This window comes from Callospermophilus lateralis, chromosome 1 (assembly GCF_048772815.1).
Source record: "Callospermophilus lateralis isolate mCalLat2 chromosome 1, mCalLat2.hap1, whole genome shotgun sequence".
Taxonomy (NCBI): domain Eukaryota; kingdom Metazoa; phylum Chordata; class Mammalia; order Rodentia; family Sciuridae; genus Callospermophilus; species Callospermophilus lateralis.
In genome coordinates this window covers 6,047,092-6,062,380 of record NC_135305.1, presented here as the reverse complement: position 1 = coordinate 6,062,380, position 15,289 = coordinate 6,047,092, and the positions used below count along the sequence as shown (strand labels likewise).

Sequence of the window (15,289 nt, the reverse complement as noted above, 5' to 3'; positions counted from 1 at the left end):
TCTTCCCTCTCGAGGGCAGGACTTATACCAACCGTCACTCCGTGCCTAGAACAGGGCCCTGCAAATAATAGCGTCTTAGGAAACAACTGTGGAACAGGTAGTTTGCCTCAGGGGTTCCCTAGAGAGATGACAGAGTCTGTCTAAGTACCATATTTAAAAGGCACAACCTCTTCTCCTTGGAGCCCAGCTTCCCTGGGATGAAGAATGGAAAAGAATCTCAAAGACTCTGGCCACTGCTCAGAAAAATGGGTCAGGCCCTCCGCCATATATGTCTCTTATTTGGGCTCTGCCTTCATTCTGGTCATTGACCCAGGATTCCAACAGGGCAGGAACACAGGGAGAATGCCACTTATAATACTTTTTCTGACAGCCAGGAGAGGAGATATTCTCTGCTTGGGTCTTCAGAGGCAGCACTTGGCCAAGTGGCAGGCAGCTCTTGTGATAGCCGGTCCCACCGGATGGTCATCCATCCTCTCTGTATGACTGACCCAGTGTGAATTTTTTCCAAACTGTTTTTAAAATATCTAATGTGTTGTGAGTCATAAACAATGGAACTGTTAGTTTGCCATTTCTGGGAGGATAGCTTTAACATTGGATCCTTATTAGGTTGTAATCTGATCCTTAAACTGGTAGCCAGGCATATTTAAAAAAAAAAAAGAAAAGAAATGCTTATGAAATCTATAATTTCTCCTTAATGTCAAGTGCTTTGAAATATTTATAGATTTTTCAAGTGTTTTTCTTTTAAAATTAAAAAATTTGACACGTGTTAGCATACATTTGTGGATATAGGATGGTAATTTGAAACAGGTACATAATATGTGATGATCAAGACAGGGTAATTAGCATTCTACCTCCTTGAACATTTTAAAGTGCTTTTCCATCTTAAAAAGTGTAATTATTTCAGGTAACAACCTTGAGAGTGTTCATCCTAGGAAAGCTGGGATCTCGCGAGATTGAGCTGGGGCTAGTCCGTCTGCTTCCCACCAGGATCCGAGCTCCTGGTTTATCACTATGAAGCAGTTCAGTGGGTTTTGCACCCGCCCCCCCCACATGCTGAACCTAGTGGGAGTCATCTATTGCTACACAGCAAACCCCCCCACAACTCTGTGGCTAAGACAGCAACAATAATTTGTTGTCCACTCTGGACTGAATTCTGTCTCCCACATGCACTTTTGAGGCCCTAACCCGCCATGTGACTATATTTGGAGACAGGGCCTATAAAGTGGCAGTTAAGGTTAAACCAGGTCCTAGGATAATCCCTAATCCAAGGGCTGGTGTCCATATAAGAAAGGGCAGACCCACCGAGGACAGAGTCACACAGAGGAAGGGCTGTGTGAGGGCACAGCAGTGCCTCTCCCTGTAGGCCAGGGAGAGAGGCCTAGGGAGAAGCAAACCTGCCAACCCCTTGATTTTGGACTTTGTGTCAGTCAGCTTAGTATTACCACAGCAAAGTGCCTGACACAGGCTCCCTAGGAAGTGAAGAGAGATCCAGACTCCGAGTTCTGAAGGTTCAGGTTCAAGATGGGGCAGCTCAAGGTTTGGGTCTCTGATGAGGAGCACGGGAGAAATGGTGTCAGGCAAGGGCTCACATCTCAAGCTGGGAAGCCACCTGGGGACAAAGCCTTTACTTTTGGACCCTTGAGGGACACTCATGCAAACAGAGCAGACCTCCAACTTCCAGAACTGTGGCCCACCAGTGTCTGCTGTTTAAGCTGCCCTGTCTGTGAGATGCTGTATGGTGGCCCTTAGAAACAGACACGTTCTCTCTTACGGTTGCTGTGGGTCAGGAATTCATGTGCTGTCCGGCTGGGTGGTCCTAGCACAGGGTCTCTCATGATGTCTCGCAGACAGGTATGGCTGGGGCTGCGGTCATCCACAGGCTTGACGGAGGCTGGATGTCCATTCCACTGTGGCTCCCTCCTGGGGCTGGCAAGCGGGGGATCTTTCTGGGCCCAGGGAATTTGTTCCTCTCCCTCTGGGCTTTCCTTTACATGATGAAATATCATAAGAAGAAATACGATCGCCCTTATCTTCATCTGTTAGGATTTGGGTAGCATTAAATTCATGAAGTTAAGAATAATGCCACGGGACAGAAATTGTGATGCATAGCTTGGGTCCCCTTTCAGGGAACCTTTCAGGGGACCACCCTCTGTCCTCTCTCCCGCTCCCTCCTAATCAAACCATGGGACAGTCTTTTCTTAGAGTCTATTTCTTAGGACATGTGCACTGCTAGTGTCCCCCCACAGGAAGAGTGCTCTCAGAGATGCCAAGCACACGCAGGACTCCTCACATACACATACGTCGACCCCAGCCTCTGGGACAGTGTGTACTGGGACCACCGCAGGGTTGAAATCAAGTGATAGGACATGGCAGGTTGTAAAACTGGCCCAGTCCCCCACCTCTTCCTGAATTCATTCCCCCTGCAATAGGACTTTGTCACTTCTGCCTCATTTTGTCGGCCAAAGCAAGTCCTAGGGCCAGCCCAGACTGGGGGGGAGAGGAGACACCCTCCTTGGCCAGGAGCAGCCGACTGCACTGTAGAGAGGAGCTCTGAGCCGAGGCTGCAAGGGGCCTTGTGTGTACTGCCCTCTCTCTTGGGCCCGACACGGTCATGGGAGCGAGTCAAGGCTGGCCTGCTGGAGGTGACACCCTGCAGAACAGGGAAGTCGCCCTGGCCAAGGCCTCTCTGGTCCGGCCAGTCCCTGAATGACCTGGTAGGTGACCACAGATACATGAGTAAGCACAGCCAAGAACAGGAGGGGACCCATCCCAAACTGCTGACCCATAGAATTGTGAATTAAATAAATGGTGGTTGTTTCAAGCTTTGGGGAGGTTTATTTTGAAGCAACAGGAAAAACAAAACAAAACAAAACAAAAAACCAACCTGGTACCCAATCCTGTCAGATGCAGGGAATCAGTTGGACAAGAGGAGGAGGTAATGGAGAGTGTGGGCCACAGAAGGTGTCCTGCGTTCTTTCTAACTAGCTCTGGCCTGCCAGGCTGCTGCAGGGGCTGCTGCCAGCAACTCCCACCGGGCAATAGTCTTAGGCGGTTGTCCCTGGGTGACCACAGCCATCTCAGCTGGAAGTGCAGTGCCCTCCCCCTGGAGCGTCCCATAACAGTATGAGAACACAAAGTGTCAGGTTCCTTGCCTCTGGGCAGGACAGTTCCTGGTGTGACTTATACTCCAGGACTCTCCTGTCACAGGACAGAGGCTGGATGTCAACAGAGACAAGATCCTGGCTTAGCCCCTTCCCTTCCCTCTCCTCCTTCTGAGGGGACCCCCTTAAACAGACAAACACATCTGAAAGCCCAAGCCCTGTCTCTCTGCTCCCAACGACTCTGGCCAAGACTCAGGTCAAGAATGAAAATCCTAAAGATGCAGCTCCTTCTGTCCTTGCCCCGCGGGAGAGGCCATGCCACCGCGGAGAGCTCCCACCTCCCAGGAAGGTCGCTCCTTTCCTGGCAAGGCGGGCACTCGAGGCTTCCTTGGCACCCCTTCAGCTCACTCTTTCCTCTGGGGTTTGATCTGTTCCTGTTTCTGGGGAGATACCATCACCTTCATTCTTTGGCCATAGGCCCCTGCCTTCCCCTTCACATCTAGCTCTGAAGTGGGCACCGGAGACCTCCACTTCTTTACGCCTTAATCATTCAACCCTGTTACTTGGCTTCTGCTCTTGACCATGCAGTGGTCAGCAAAGTCCTCCTGCCGGGGTCACAGTGATCTCAGTCCTTACGCTCCGCAGACGTCTGCTTTGCAATGTCATCAGCTGCTCCCGGCAAACGCGTGAAGCTGACACACCCTCCCTTTGCTTCTGTAATCCTGGACTGTCCACTTTTCCGTCTTTCCCAGGCAACCCAGAATCCTCCCCCTACTGCCCCTTAGAGGTCCACATTTTTCTGGCTCTTTCCACCTACTGTAAGGCTTCTCTGGCGAATCTCATCCACTCTCACGGCGTCATTTATCGTTCACACTCAGTGATTTTCCATTCTTCATTTCTAGTTCCGGACGCACGTGTCCAGTTGTCCTTTGAACACTTATGCTTGAGCATTTGTGCCATGGGCACCTTACTGTACCGCCACCACCCGGACACACCGTGCACACATACCTCGCACACACACTCCGCTCGCACTCACAGGCAGAGCCCATCCCTCTCTCCTCTGGTCCCCATCCTAGAAGAGGGACCTCCCCTCCATCTGGTTTCCCAGCTTTTGGAATCATCTTGATTCTTCTCTTTCCCCTGGAATGAACCAACCACTTCATTCCAAATCCAACTCTACCCCCTTAATAGCTCCTTCCGCTTTAACACCATTCCATTTCTTTCCACCTTCCACGGGCCCTGGCGGCTTCACGCTACATCTCATTTGAGCCCCTGTTCTATCCACGTCCAACCTAATTTCCATACCTGGCCAGAGGGAACCATCTTTTTTTTTTTTTTTTTTTAAAGAGAGAGGAGAGGGGGAGAGAGAGAGACAGAGAGAGAGAGAGAGAGAGAGAGAGAGAGAGAGGGAGAAAGAGAGAATTTTTTAATATTTATTTTTTTTTCAGTTAACGACGGATACAACATCTTTGTTTGTATGTGGTGCTGAGGATCGAACCCGGGCCGCACACATGCCAGGCGAGTGTGCTACCACTTGAGCCACATCCCCAGCCCCCAGAGGGAACCATCCTAAAAGGCAAAGCTGATTGCTTCTCTTCCCTGAAGAAAAAAAATTCTACTGGTTCTGGGATTGGTTCTTCCATGCGCCAAGGTAACCAGACAGGCTCTAGCGGGCTCTATTGTAATGAGTCGCTGTCTGTGCCCCCAGGCGGACAGAGCTCCTTCCTTTGTTCAGCTGTGGATACTCACTGACCACCCCCTCACACATCATGCATGTGCCATTTACCAGACCTTGTTCCTGTCCCATGAGTACATCTCACATGTTTGTCACCCATGCTAGCAGCATTCCTGACACACAGCAGTTGTTTTGTTAAGTGTTTGCTGAACCCAGAAATAATCCAGTGAGTGCTATCTACTGAAGACTAATGGCTCTGCCCCCTTTCCAACTTTAGAATAAAACTCATGGGGACCAATTTTAGAAAAATGATCTTCATGGTCAATGTTTACAGAAAGTGTCTTTTTATCCTCAAAGGCAGAGATAAATTATGCTGAATTATTTTTAGGCCTTCAGAAATCTTGAAGCAACGCACATCTTCATCTGTGAAGATTACGTTAGTAGCAAAATTAACAAAATCAGTCAAGCTCCTAAGGAATTTAGCACAAAAACTAAAGGCACCTATGAAATCCAATTGTCAAGGAACTTGGGGCTTTCACCCACCCCACTGCCAGGGCCCCAGAGAGCAGAGACCTGGGCCAACACTTGGGCTGCAGAGGCCACGGGGAGGCCCTGGGCCACGGCAGGTACTCGTGGGGAATCCAGGGCCTGTGTGATGTCTGGTGTCCAGTGCGGACATCCTCTTCCAATTCTTGAAACATCATTTCAAAATGCAGGTGGGAAGCCTTGGACAATCACCCTGATTTTCTGACTCGTAATGTACATAACCACCATAGCCTTGACGGGATCGGTCTCCTTTTATTGTGGTGAAATACACATAAACTTTACCAGTGAGTCATGTTTAAGTGCATGGTGTGGTGGAACTGAGCATGTTCACACTGTCATGAAACCATCACGCCGTCCCTATCCAGACCTGTTTCATCTTCCCAAACGGAAACCTTGTCCCCAGGAAATAACACCCCCACCCCTGCCAGTCCTGGCCACCTGCTTCACTGTCTGTCTCTAGGAAAGTGCTGCATCTGTCCCCACTGCAGAAGGTCCTCAGGGCTCATGGGTGTCAGCCCATGGTCCAAATTCCTTCCTTTTCAGGGCCTATCAATATTCCATTTTGTGCACACAGCACATCATGTTTACCCATCATGCACTTGGAGGGCTGAACTCCCATCCTGCTGTCACACTCTTGCTGTCAGCTGTGTGCTGGGAACAGAGACATGCTCCACTTAGATGCTGAGTTTGAGACACAGTCAAAGACATAGCCAGCTGGGCAGGACCTACATTTGCCAGCCTCGATCCAGGGCTTCAGGGCTGTGTGAACCACCCAGGTAAGTCATGAAAGTGCAGACCTCAGGCTCTCGTCGCGCCATGGGGATGAGCCTGGCAGAAGCCGACAGCACTCCCTGGGTTCTCTTTAAACGGGGAAAGCCTCTGGGCTGGTCCCCTGCACAAAGCTGCTGCCCTGAAACCCCATGGACTCAGGGAACAGGCTGCAGCCAGCTCCAGTTCAAGTGACGGGGCTTCTGCTGCAGCCAGCGTCCTCGCTCTGCTGCAGCCAGCGTCCTCGCTCTGCTGGTCATCCCTGGTCATCCCTGGTCAGCGAGGGGAGCCTGTCCTCCCTGTCTTTTCACTGGTCATTCCTTTCCTGGCCCTCCGAGGTCCTTGCTCTGCTCGGTATCCAGAGCCGCCTGTCCCAGCTTTCCTGCCTCCCCATACCTCCTGCCAGGCTGCCCCACCAGGGGGCTCTGGTGACACTACCCACTCACTAGCCCCGGGACCCTAGGCCTTTGGGAGCCTTTCTGCTCTATGATCTCTAGCAAGTGTCTGCCAAGTGCCGGGGACATCAGCTCCTTCCCATTCTTTTCTGGTCCACACCCAGGAAAGCGGGGAGCCCGCCCTCTAGGCTCCTAGCTCTAGGGCGGAGCTTCCAGCAGCACACCACCCTCCACAGAGAGGTCCTGCCCCACGCGTGACCCCTTCCTTCCCCATGGCTCACTGCCATCCCCAGGCTGAGGCTCGGTTCCTCTAGAGAAGGTCGTCCCCTCATTGGAACCCAGGCTCAGGGGCTGGTGCGCTGCTCCCCGCCCCTGCAGTGGGCTGGGGCTCGGCTGGCATCCCCGCCTCCCGCTGGAGCGGGCTCACCTGAGTGCTCTTCCGCTGCCATCAAGGGTGTGAGCTCCCGAGGGCAGAAACCGTGCAGTGCAGCCCGACTCTCGCCACTTAGATCAACACTGTGCTGAGCACACGGTTAATCAAGTCGCGGTTGAATGAACAACAAGAATGGTGACGGTGCGTTCCTGCCTGGCAAACACATCTTTCCCCAAAGATAACAACATTACGGGTGGAATTGTGGCCGCTAAGATGTGTTGACCTTCTAACCCCCAGAACCTGTGACTTTGATCTTATTTAAATAAAGTTTCTGTAGATGAAATTGGGTTGAGGTGACGTCATTAGGTGGGCCCTAATCCAACATGACTGGTGTCCTCATAAGAGGAGAAAAAGTGGACACACAGACACAGAGGGAAGATGGCCCTGGGAAGACGCAGGTGGGGGCTGTAAAGGTGCCATCACAAGGAACACCAAGACTGCCTGAGCGCCAGGGCTGGCGGGGAGTGTGCCCTGCTGCGACCTGGGTTCTGGGCTTCAGAACTGTGAGACCACACGTTACTGCTGCTTGAAGCCACCCACTTGTGGCAGCGTTATCTCTCCATATCCACAGGTTCACCAACCATAGGTTGAAAATATTTGAAAAATATTGCATCTGTACAGACTGACGCAGACTCCTCTGGCCACTATCCCTGAACAACAGAACAGGACAACGATTCGCACGGCATTTACGTGGTATCAGCGATAACGAGCAATCTAGAGGCAACTAAGTAAACAGGCAGAGGTGCACAGGCGCCGTGCAGGCACTACCCCTCTCCACCGGAGGGACTTGAGCGTCAGGGGATTTGGTGTCTTCAGTGGGTCCTCAAACCTCCCTGTGGACCTGGAGGGAGGACTGTTCTCTGCTACTGCAGCCCCAGGAAACCCACAGTGGTGGCTTCCATCCACGTAGGTGGACTTTAGTGGTGCTTCTTGGCTCCTTGCTGGGCACCGTGGGTCTCTGGTGTCTACCCTGAGCTACGCCGGCTGCAGCAGGTAGGGTCTCTGGGCTCAGGGATGCATCTGGGTTGCCATGGAGAAGGTGTAAGGGAAGCCACCCTGGGCCCCTCCTTCTCAGTGGGTCCTCTGAAGGCCACAAGGACAGCCCTTACCCACTCCGTGCTGAGAAGTTCCCTTTCCAAGAGGGCCACCCAAGTCAGATGGTGTCAGACTTTAAATTGTATTTGCTCTAGAATACAATCCCCCTACCTTTGGTTTTGATTTGCTTGGACTCTGACACTTTATTTTAGTATCTCAGTGAAGGTAAATTCAAATAAAGCTTTCAAGGGTGATTTTTAAGAACTGAGAGGAGCAGAAAACTTTTCCTGGCCACGTTTCCAATGGAGGGAGCGGATTTACCCTTTCTTGAGTTTCCATGTCCCTACTGGACCCTCCCTGGTTCCCCTCAGCCTGTGACTTACGATAAAATAAGTGACAAATGCCAGCCCTGCACGTTCTCAGTCTTGGCTGGCGAACCAGACTGACCAGCGGGGGGAAAGCCGCCAGCCCGTCCTTCCTGACACCCCAGCCCTCCCTCTGGAGAAGAGCCCAGACTTACGGTTCTGGAGGGAGCGTGGTGTGTGGGCGAGGCCAGCGGGGGCCTGGAGGGACTCTGGAAGGCCAGGCAGAACCGCTGGCCGGTGTCGGGGGGAGAAGAGGAGGCATAGATGCGGTTTTCCAAGCGCTCTGGCTCTTGCTTGTAGGACTCGAGGGGAAACGTGTGCTGCTTGGTCACTTGGGTGGGTGTCGATGGAGAGGAGGAGACGCTGGAGGCTGTGGGAGCAGAAGACAGAGGCCATTAGGAGTGCGGCCCCGGAGGAGGCAGAGCAGGCACTGCTGCTCCCAAGGGCCAAGACCCTCCGATGGCAAAACCTGCATCATTAAGTTCTGACACGAGAGAAGAGCACTGGCTAAGCTTTTGCTAGTCTCTTGGAATCGCTGGGTCTAGAAACACCCTCACCACCCATGCTGGGCTTGGGCGGCTCCCTCTTGTGGGGCTGTGGTCCTGACGTCAAGGGGACGGGGTGCAGGCTTCCCCAGCTCTCTCCTTCCACTCAGGTACTCGCCCTCCTCGCCTCCCCTACCACAAGCCGAGAGATGTGGCCGGTTGATTGGGGCGGCTCACAGGGAGGTTCACAAAAGGTTCAGTAGAGACCAAGGTCAATGTTGGCAGAAGTCACGTGACAGAGTCACAAGGAACCACAGGAGGCATGAGCCAATGAGATGTGTGCACCTCTGAGAGGGCAGAGCATGGTGTCAGTGCACTGTGAACCCGAGAAGACTCCGGGGAGGAAGCGAGGCTGGAAAGGGGCCTTGAAAAGCAAAGGTCTGGAGGGACAGGAATAGGGAGGAGAAGAGTGGGGGAGGCAATGGGATCAAGAAGGAATTGCAGGGAGCCTGGGGTCAGGAACCTGCCAGGAGTAAGCCGTGTCCCCTTCGGCAGGTCCCCAGCTCTCCTGGGGCCTGTCTATAGCGGGCATCCTTTGCTCACATCCAGTTGATGTGACAACATAACGGTTATGGGTTGAACTGTGACCCTAGAAAGATACACTGAAGTCCTGATCCCTGGTACCTGTGGATGTGACCTTACCTAGAAGTAGGGTTTTTGCAGATATTTCTCATATTTTATAGTTAAGCCCATAAAATGTTAAAGTGAAATTTAAATCATGGAAGTCAAGCCAAAGATGTCAACGGGCATGGCCCAAGGGCCTCCCTGTGCAACTGGCCTTGACAAAGATGGGTCCACCACGGAGCCCTACACCAGCTCCCATGGTCCCAACTTCTGCCCAGACCTGGACCCATGTGCACCCGCTTGGCTGCCATCTCCCTGTCCCCTAGAGGGCCCTGTCAGCAAACGATGGTTCCACACTCAAACCGACACAGCAAGACCCCTCCCCAGCAGGCCCCACCCCTGTCTTTGGGCCAGGGTACCTGCCCACACCCTTCAGCCCCCACAGCACCCCTTGTCCTGGTGCAGGGAAGGGGCCGGGCAAGTCCACGGCCCGGCAGGGAGGGAAGGTTTGGGTCCTCTCTCTTTCTCCATGCCAAGTCGGGGACACATCTCCCAGTGGGAGCTTTGGAGGGGACCTATTTAAAGGAGCGTCCTTCTAGGGAACCCTATGTAAGGTGGAGCAATGCCAAATATCGAGAACGCAAGAGGTCTCTAACTCTCTTGAAAAATACAAGATTTTCCCCAACGGTCTAGAGAAGCAAGCCCCTGTTCTGTTCTCCCACCCCCCCTTTTTGTACCGGGGACAGAACACGGGGTCTCACCCATGCTGGGGAAGTGGTCTCCCATGGAGCTCCATTCTGCACTGAGGATGGACGAGGGTGCTTTCCACAGGGGCCAAAGATTTAGAGGTCCCTGGGGCCAGCCCCTTTCTCTACACAGGAAGATCCCGAAGATCCCGGGCCCCTGAGCTGCCACAGCAGTAAGTGATGGCAGAGAAGACCCTGCCCCTCCCCCATTCTGCACACCCTGTGGGGTGGGGGGAGTGCGAGGGGGGAAGAAGAGAGGGAGATCTGCTCCAGCTCAGTGTGCATGGTGGGGGGCCTGGTGTGGCAGGAGGGCCACGGAAGGGAGCCCTGCCCATTGGCCTTCCCTGGGCCAGGCCCCAGCTGGGGGGCACCAGCGCCCCCTGTGATGCCCACAGAGCTGTGAGAAATGTTGACTTTGGCCAAGGCAGGGGTGCCCGGGCCTTTCAGAGGGCTCTGCTGGAGGCCAGAGCAGAAGGCTTCCGGTTGCTTTGTTTGCAGAGCAGGCCAATGGGGCCTCAGACCTCCAGGGGCAGTGGCTGTCCTTCAAGGACCTTGCAGACAGAGCCCTCAGCAGGGGCACCACCCTGGTCCCTCCCAGTGTGGAAGAACTGGCTGGTTCCAGGAAAGTTCTGATCCTCGCTCTCTCAACTGACACCTCCACTGGACAGACAGCCGCATCCTTGGCGCTCCCTGTGGGCAGCTGTGTGGAATGTGATGGGGCAGACAGAACAGGAAAGGTCAGGTGTGTGAGCCACAGAAACCTCTGCCACCACCCACTCCAGCCACCTGCAGTAGCAGCTCAGGACCCTAGGATCTTCATGTGTAGAGAAAGGGGCTGGCCCCTGTGGAAAGCACCCATGTCCATCCTCAGGCAAGGAAGTCCAAGCTCCCTCCTGCTGCCATCTCTCCAGGCCCAGCTCAGACCTTCTGGCCCAAACCACGCCCACACGAACACTTTCAGAGCCCTGGAGGGACACGCCTGGAGGAGGCAGGCGTTCTGTCAACACCTATCAGAGCTGCAAACGCGCAGGTTCTGTTCCACAGCGTCTTCCCCTGCTGTGCTGCGTCCTTGCCAGGAGGTGCACATTACCATGGGGTGCTCAAAAGCAGAGCCTGGAGACCCAGCTCCTCCCTGGAGAGAAGAGGTTAAAGAAATCATGGCCCCTCCTCATGGCAGCAGAGGCCCCATGGGAACGTGACAAGCCTCCTTGTCCTCTCCCTGCGAGACAGAGAGGTAAGAGGCGTCCGTAGAGAATGACGCTGTTTGTAGAGTCAAAGGAGGGACAGAGGAGTTCCTGCACAGTGCTCACATCCTGCCTGTCTGCAGGTGTCAACAGCAGCATCCTGGAACCATCCAGAGGCACTGGCTGTCTCCAGGGAAGGAACATCTGGCAGGGACGACGATGTTCGTCGGATCCCTTCCGTTTTACACACTGACATCCGGGGTCTGTGGTTTCTGTTCTGAAAGTTACTTTTTCCAGCCACTGCTTTACAATTGAGCAGAGGGCCAACGCCCCGCCCCCCCCATGATGCCCACATTTCAGAGCATGCCTGCCTCCGGCTGGAGCCCCCAGCTCTGCACGCGCCCAGGGAGCTCACTGCTCTTTCACGAGCGGGTCCGCCCTCCCTCCCTCTACAGCTCTGTCTGTCTGCTGTCTGTCTGTCTATGAGAAGATATCCCATTTACGACATTCTCGGGGAGAGAGCCAGTTCCTGCCTTCAAGGGACTTTGCCACTGGGGAGAATGCGTTCGTTCTTTGGGTATGAAACGGTCCTATGCCAGCATGGATAATGTAAAGAGAACGTGACCAAGGAGCCTCCCCGAGAGGGCTCTCTAAGCCCAGCCGAGGTCTCTGCCTCTCCTCCTGCTATCCTGTCCCTGTGAGCGCGGGAAAGATCCTACCTGTCCTGAGTGAGGAAGAGAGAAGGTGGGGTGAGGTGGGGAGCGGAACCGGGCTGGGCCCCCTGGGAGGAGGAGCAGAGAGGGGCCTTCCACCTGGGGGTGGGACGCTGCTCCGGTAGGGCTGGACGAGCCTCCACCCTCAGGGAAGCTCCTCTTCCAAGCTCACGAGTGCTCCCCAGATCCCGTCCTGCCTCTGCCTTGCCCCCTCCCAGGGCCACGACCCCTGTGGGGAAACAGGACACTCTGGACTAGAGAGGGTCAGCACTGGCCAGCTTTCCACCACTGTGACGACTCCCCGAGGACCACCTTAGTAAGGCTGGGACGCTCAGTAAGAGTCTCGGGGTTTTGAAGGGTTCGTTTGTGATGGTTGGCCTTTTGCTTGGCACCGGTGGCATGAGGAGGAGTGTATGAGTGTAAGAGAGAAGCGGAAGGGTCCCACAAGCCCCTTCGAGGACACAACCCCAGTGACTGGACGGCCTCCTCCTGGGCCCACCTCTTAAAGTCTTCGGCACCTTCCGGTAGCACCAAGGTGGCGACCAAGCCTTTCACACACAGGTTGTTGGGGGAACCTTCCAGTCCACGCTAGCAGAGGGAGAAGGGAAATTTGTGTGTGGGGGGGGAGGGACAGGTAAAATGTCAGACCCAGGCAAGGCTCAGACATATTTGCGTGAGGAATGTGTGATGAGTTTAGGGGGACAGGTAAGAACCTTCCTGGAACCAGGGATCGGAATATCTTCAAGAGGGGCAGAGCCCTGCGGTGCCAGGCAAGCACTCTCACACATTCTTGCTCCATCTGCACCCCTGTCCCCCACTGTACTGACCGAGAAACTGGTGGTCAGAGAAGTTCCATTAATTACCCACAGTCCTTAGCAGGCAAGCAGAGAGCCCACACCTGGACTCCACTCTCCTGACTCCAAATCCCAAACTCTTCTTACCACCATTAAACTGGGATATTGCCAAGAGAAAGAATGCAAAGGTTTAAAGTCACATCTCAGCTGGGTGATCCCTCTTCCAGAAAGTGGCTCCACAAGCCAATAGGAAGAAGAGCTGGGGAGGCCCTGGGAGTCCCAAAGGGCAGTAAAGGTGCTGTGGAAGGGAGGGGGAACTGAGGGGAGAGAGTGGGCTTGGGACCCTGCTGCTTCCAGTGCAGGAGTGGCCATGGCAGGCAGGACAGGCTTCCTACATGTTGGCCAGGAGGCAGAGACAGATCAAGTAGGGGCTGTTCACGCATGTGGACACTATCTTTTCATTAGGAAGATGTTGTCCCAGGAAAGGACTGTGGGGCAGGTGAGAATCATATTCCTGAGCTTTTTTCTGTTTTAAATATTGGTGTCATGGTTTATTAATAAAGGGGAAAGTAGGGTGATACTGCTACAAGTCCTCCACAACTTTTAACTAGACCAGCTCATTCCTTCATGGTGGGGGGAACTGTCACCTCAACTCTTGGGCAAGCTGTATGTCTGCTCAGCAGGTTCCCAGGGCCAAGCTTGGTGCAGGTGCAGAAGAGGGATCCCACTGAGGTGAACTGGACCAAGCCCCACCCTTCTGGGCCGTTGGAGAAAATGGGACAAGAACAAAATCAAAAGCAGACCCAGCACCACAGTGCAATAGCACTGATGTCAAGCGCACCCACACCGGGGCAGGAGGGAGAGCGGCGTCTGGGTGTGAGGTCTCCAGGTGTCTCCGTGAGCCTCCCACAGCCCAGAGGCCGGGAGGCTCCCGGAGACTCCCGGAGGAGCTCGGCCTCCACCCAGCACTGACCCCAGCAGGACTGGGCAGCAGCAACGGTAACCTAAGAAGGCTCTTGGGACAGGCAGGTTCCCCCACTTGGTTTCTTCCAAGAAGGCGCCCCCCCCCCCCCCCCCCCCCCCCCCCCCCCCCCCCCCCCGCTGCTTGAGGACTTTGTGCAGGGCTGCCGTCAGCCTGGGGGTGAACAATGCTTTGATTCTCCCGGCCGCGCCAGGCCTGTGAATAGGCCCAGTGAGTGAACAGAAACTGCTCCTGGCAGCCGCACAGAACACCACGCAAGTGGCTCCAGACACCAGGGAGCCATGAGCTGGTGACTTCACAGGGCCTGGCTGGCCGTGCTGGCAGGAGCTGCGTCTGGAGAAAAGGGGGAGGAGAAGGGAGGACAGAGGTGCCACTGGACAGAAGTGAAGCCAGCCTGGAGACAGAGAGGCCTGCAGGGGGAAACAGAGGCCTGGATTTCAGAAGCCCCAAGCTCGGAGCCTGGCTCGATCACTAACTGGCCATAGGCCCCTGAGCAAACCAACCCCTTGCTTTGGGAAAAAAGAAGCCAGGTAGACCAGATGGTCACACGGGTGTGCTGGGGCCCCTCTGCTGTGTGAATGGAAGGAGCTGGAGCCAGCGGCCGTGGCGGGCTTCGCAGCTTCTCACGCACACAGGCCGGAGCCAGAAGGAAGGAGGACAAGCCACACTTTTCTGTTGTTCCCAGGGGCATGGAGAAGAGACTCCAGCTCACCCTGGGGTGGGGGTTGTTTATATGGGGTTTAAACTGCCAACCACTCATCACAGAGATGAGAGGGTTGGTGCTCTCAGTTGGAAAGGATAATGACAGGAGCCATCGAGGGGATGGTGCCATGAGGGGTGACAAACAAAAGTGCCACAGCCAGAGAGAGAGTGCAATCCTTGCTGTGCCACAGTTCAGAAGGGACTTTAACTGCCAACACAGTATCATCGTGCGGTGTGTGTAAAGCTGGGCTCCAGGTGGGTGTGGCAGCACAGCTAGCCACTCACTGTGTCTGCGCAGGACGCTCTGCCCAAGGGGCAAACGCTCCACGTCCACCTTCAACTTTGGCTTCCCTGCTGCCCTTCTGCCTGGCTATCTCCTGCTCCTACCACGCTGGTCCTCACCCCTTCATTCTTTGCCATCTCTGCCAGCTTGGTGTCCTAGGGACCGCCTGTGGATGCTGCAGCGGGGATTCCCCGGGGCGCAGCTCCAGCATGGCTTTGGGCTGGAGATGGGAGGGGGCGTATGTGAAGCTCACCCCTTCCCACCCGCACCCACCTGCCTGGCCTCCAGCAACAGCTCTCTCCCTTGACTCTCAGGCCTGGGTGGTGTGGACTCCTGCTGCTGCTTGTCCTGGGCTTAAGCCTTGGCATCTCTTCCCGTTGGCTCCTGAAATCCTGCCCACAGCTGCATGAAAAGTCCCTTCAGAGTCCCAGCTAGAGGGACACAACCTCCAGCCTGCA

At 54.7% G+C, this 15,289-nt stretch overlaps 1 protein-coding gene across 10 annotated transcripts in view; it reads right to left on the bottom strand.

The window, feature by feature from the left end:
* Prkag2 (protein kinase AMP-activated non-catalytic subunit gamma 2) overlaps positions 1-15,289 on the bottom strand; it is a 259,423-nt gene that overhangs the window by 84,623 nt on the left and 159,511 nt on the right. For all 10 annotated transcript variants that reach the window (XM_076831769.2, XM_076831778.2, XM_076831785.2 and 7 more), the window contains one exon: positions 8,474-8,688. In XM_076831769.2, coding sequence (XP_076687884.2) covers positions 8,474-8,688 — 215 coding nt within the window. The remainder of the gene's footprint in view (positions 1-8,473; positions 8,689-15,289) is intronic.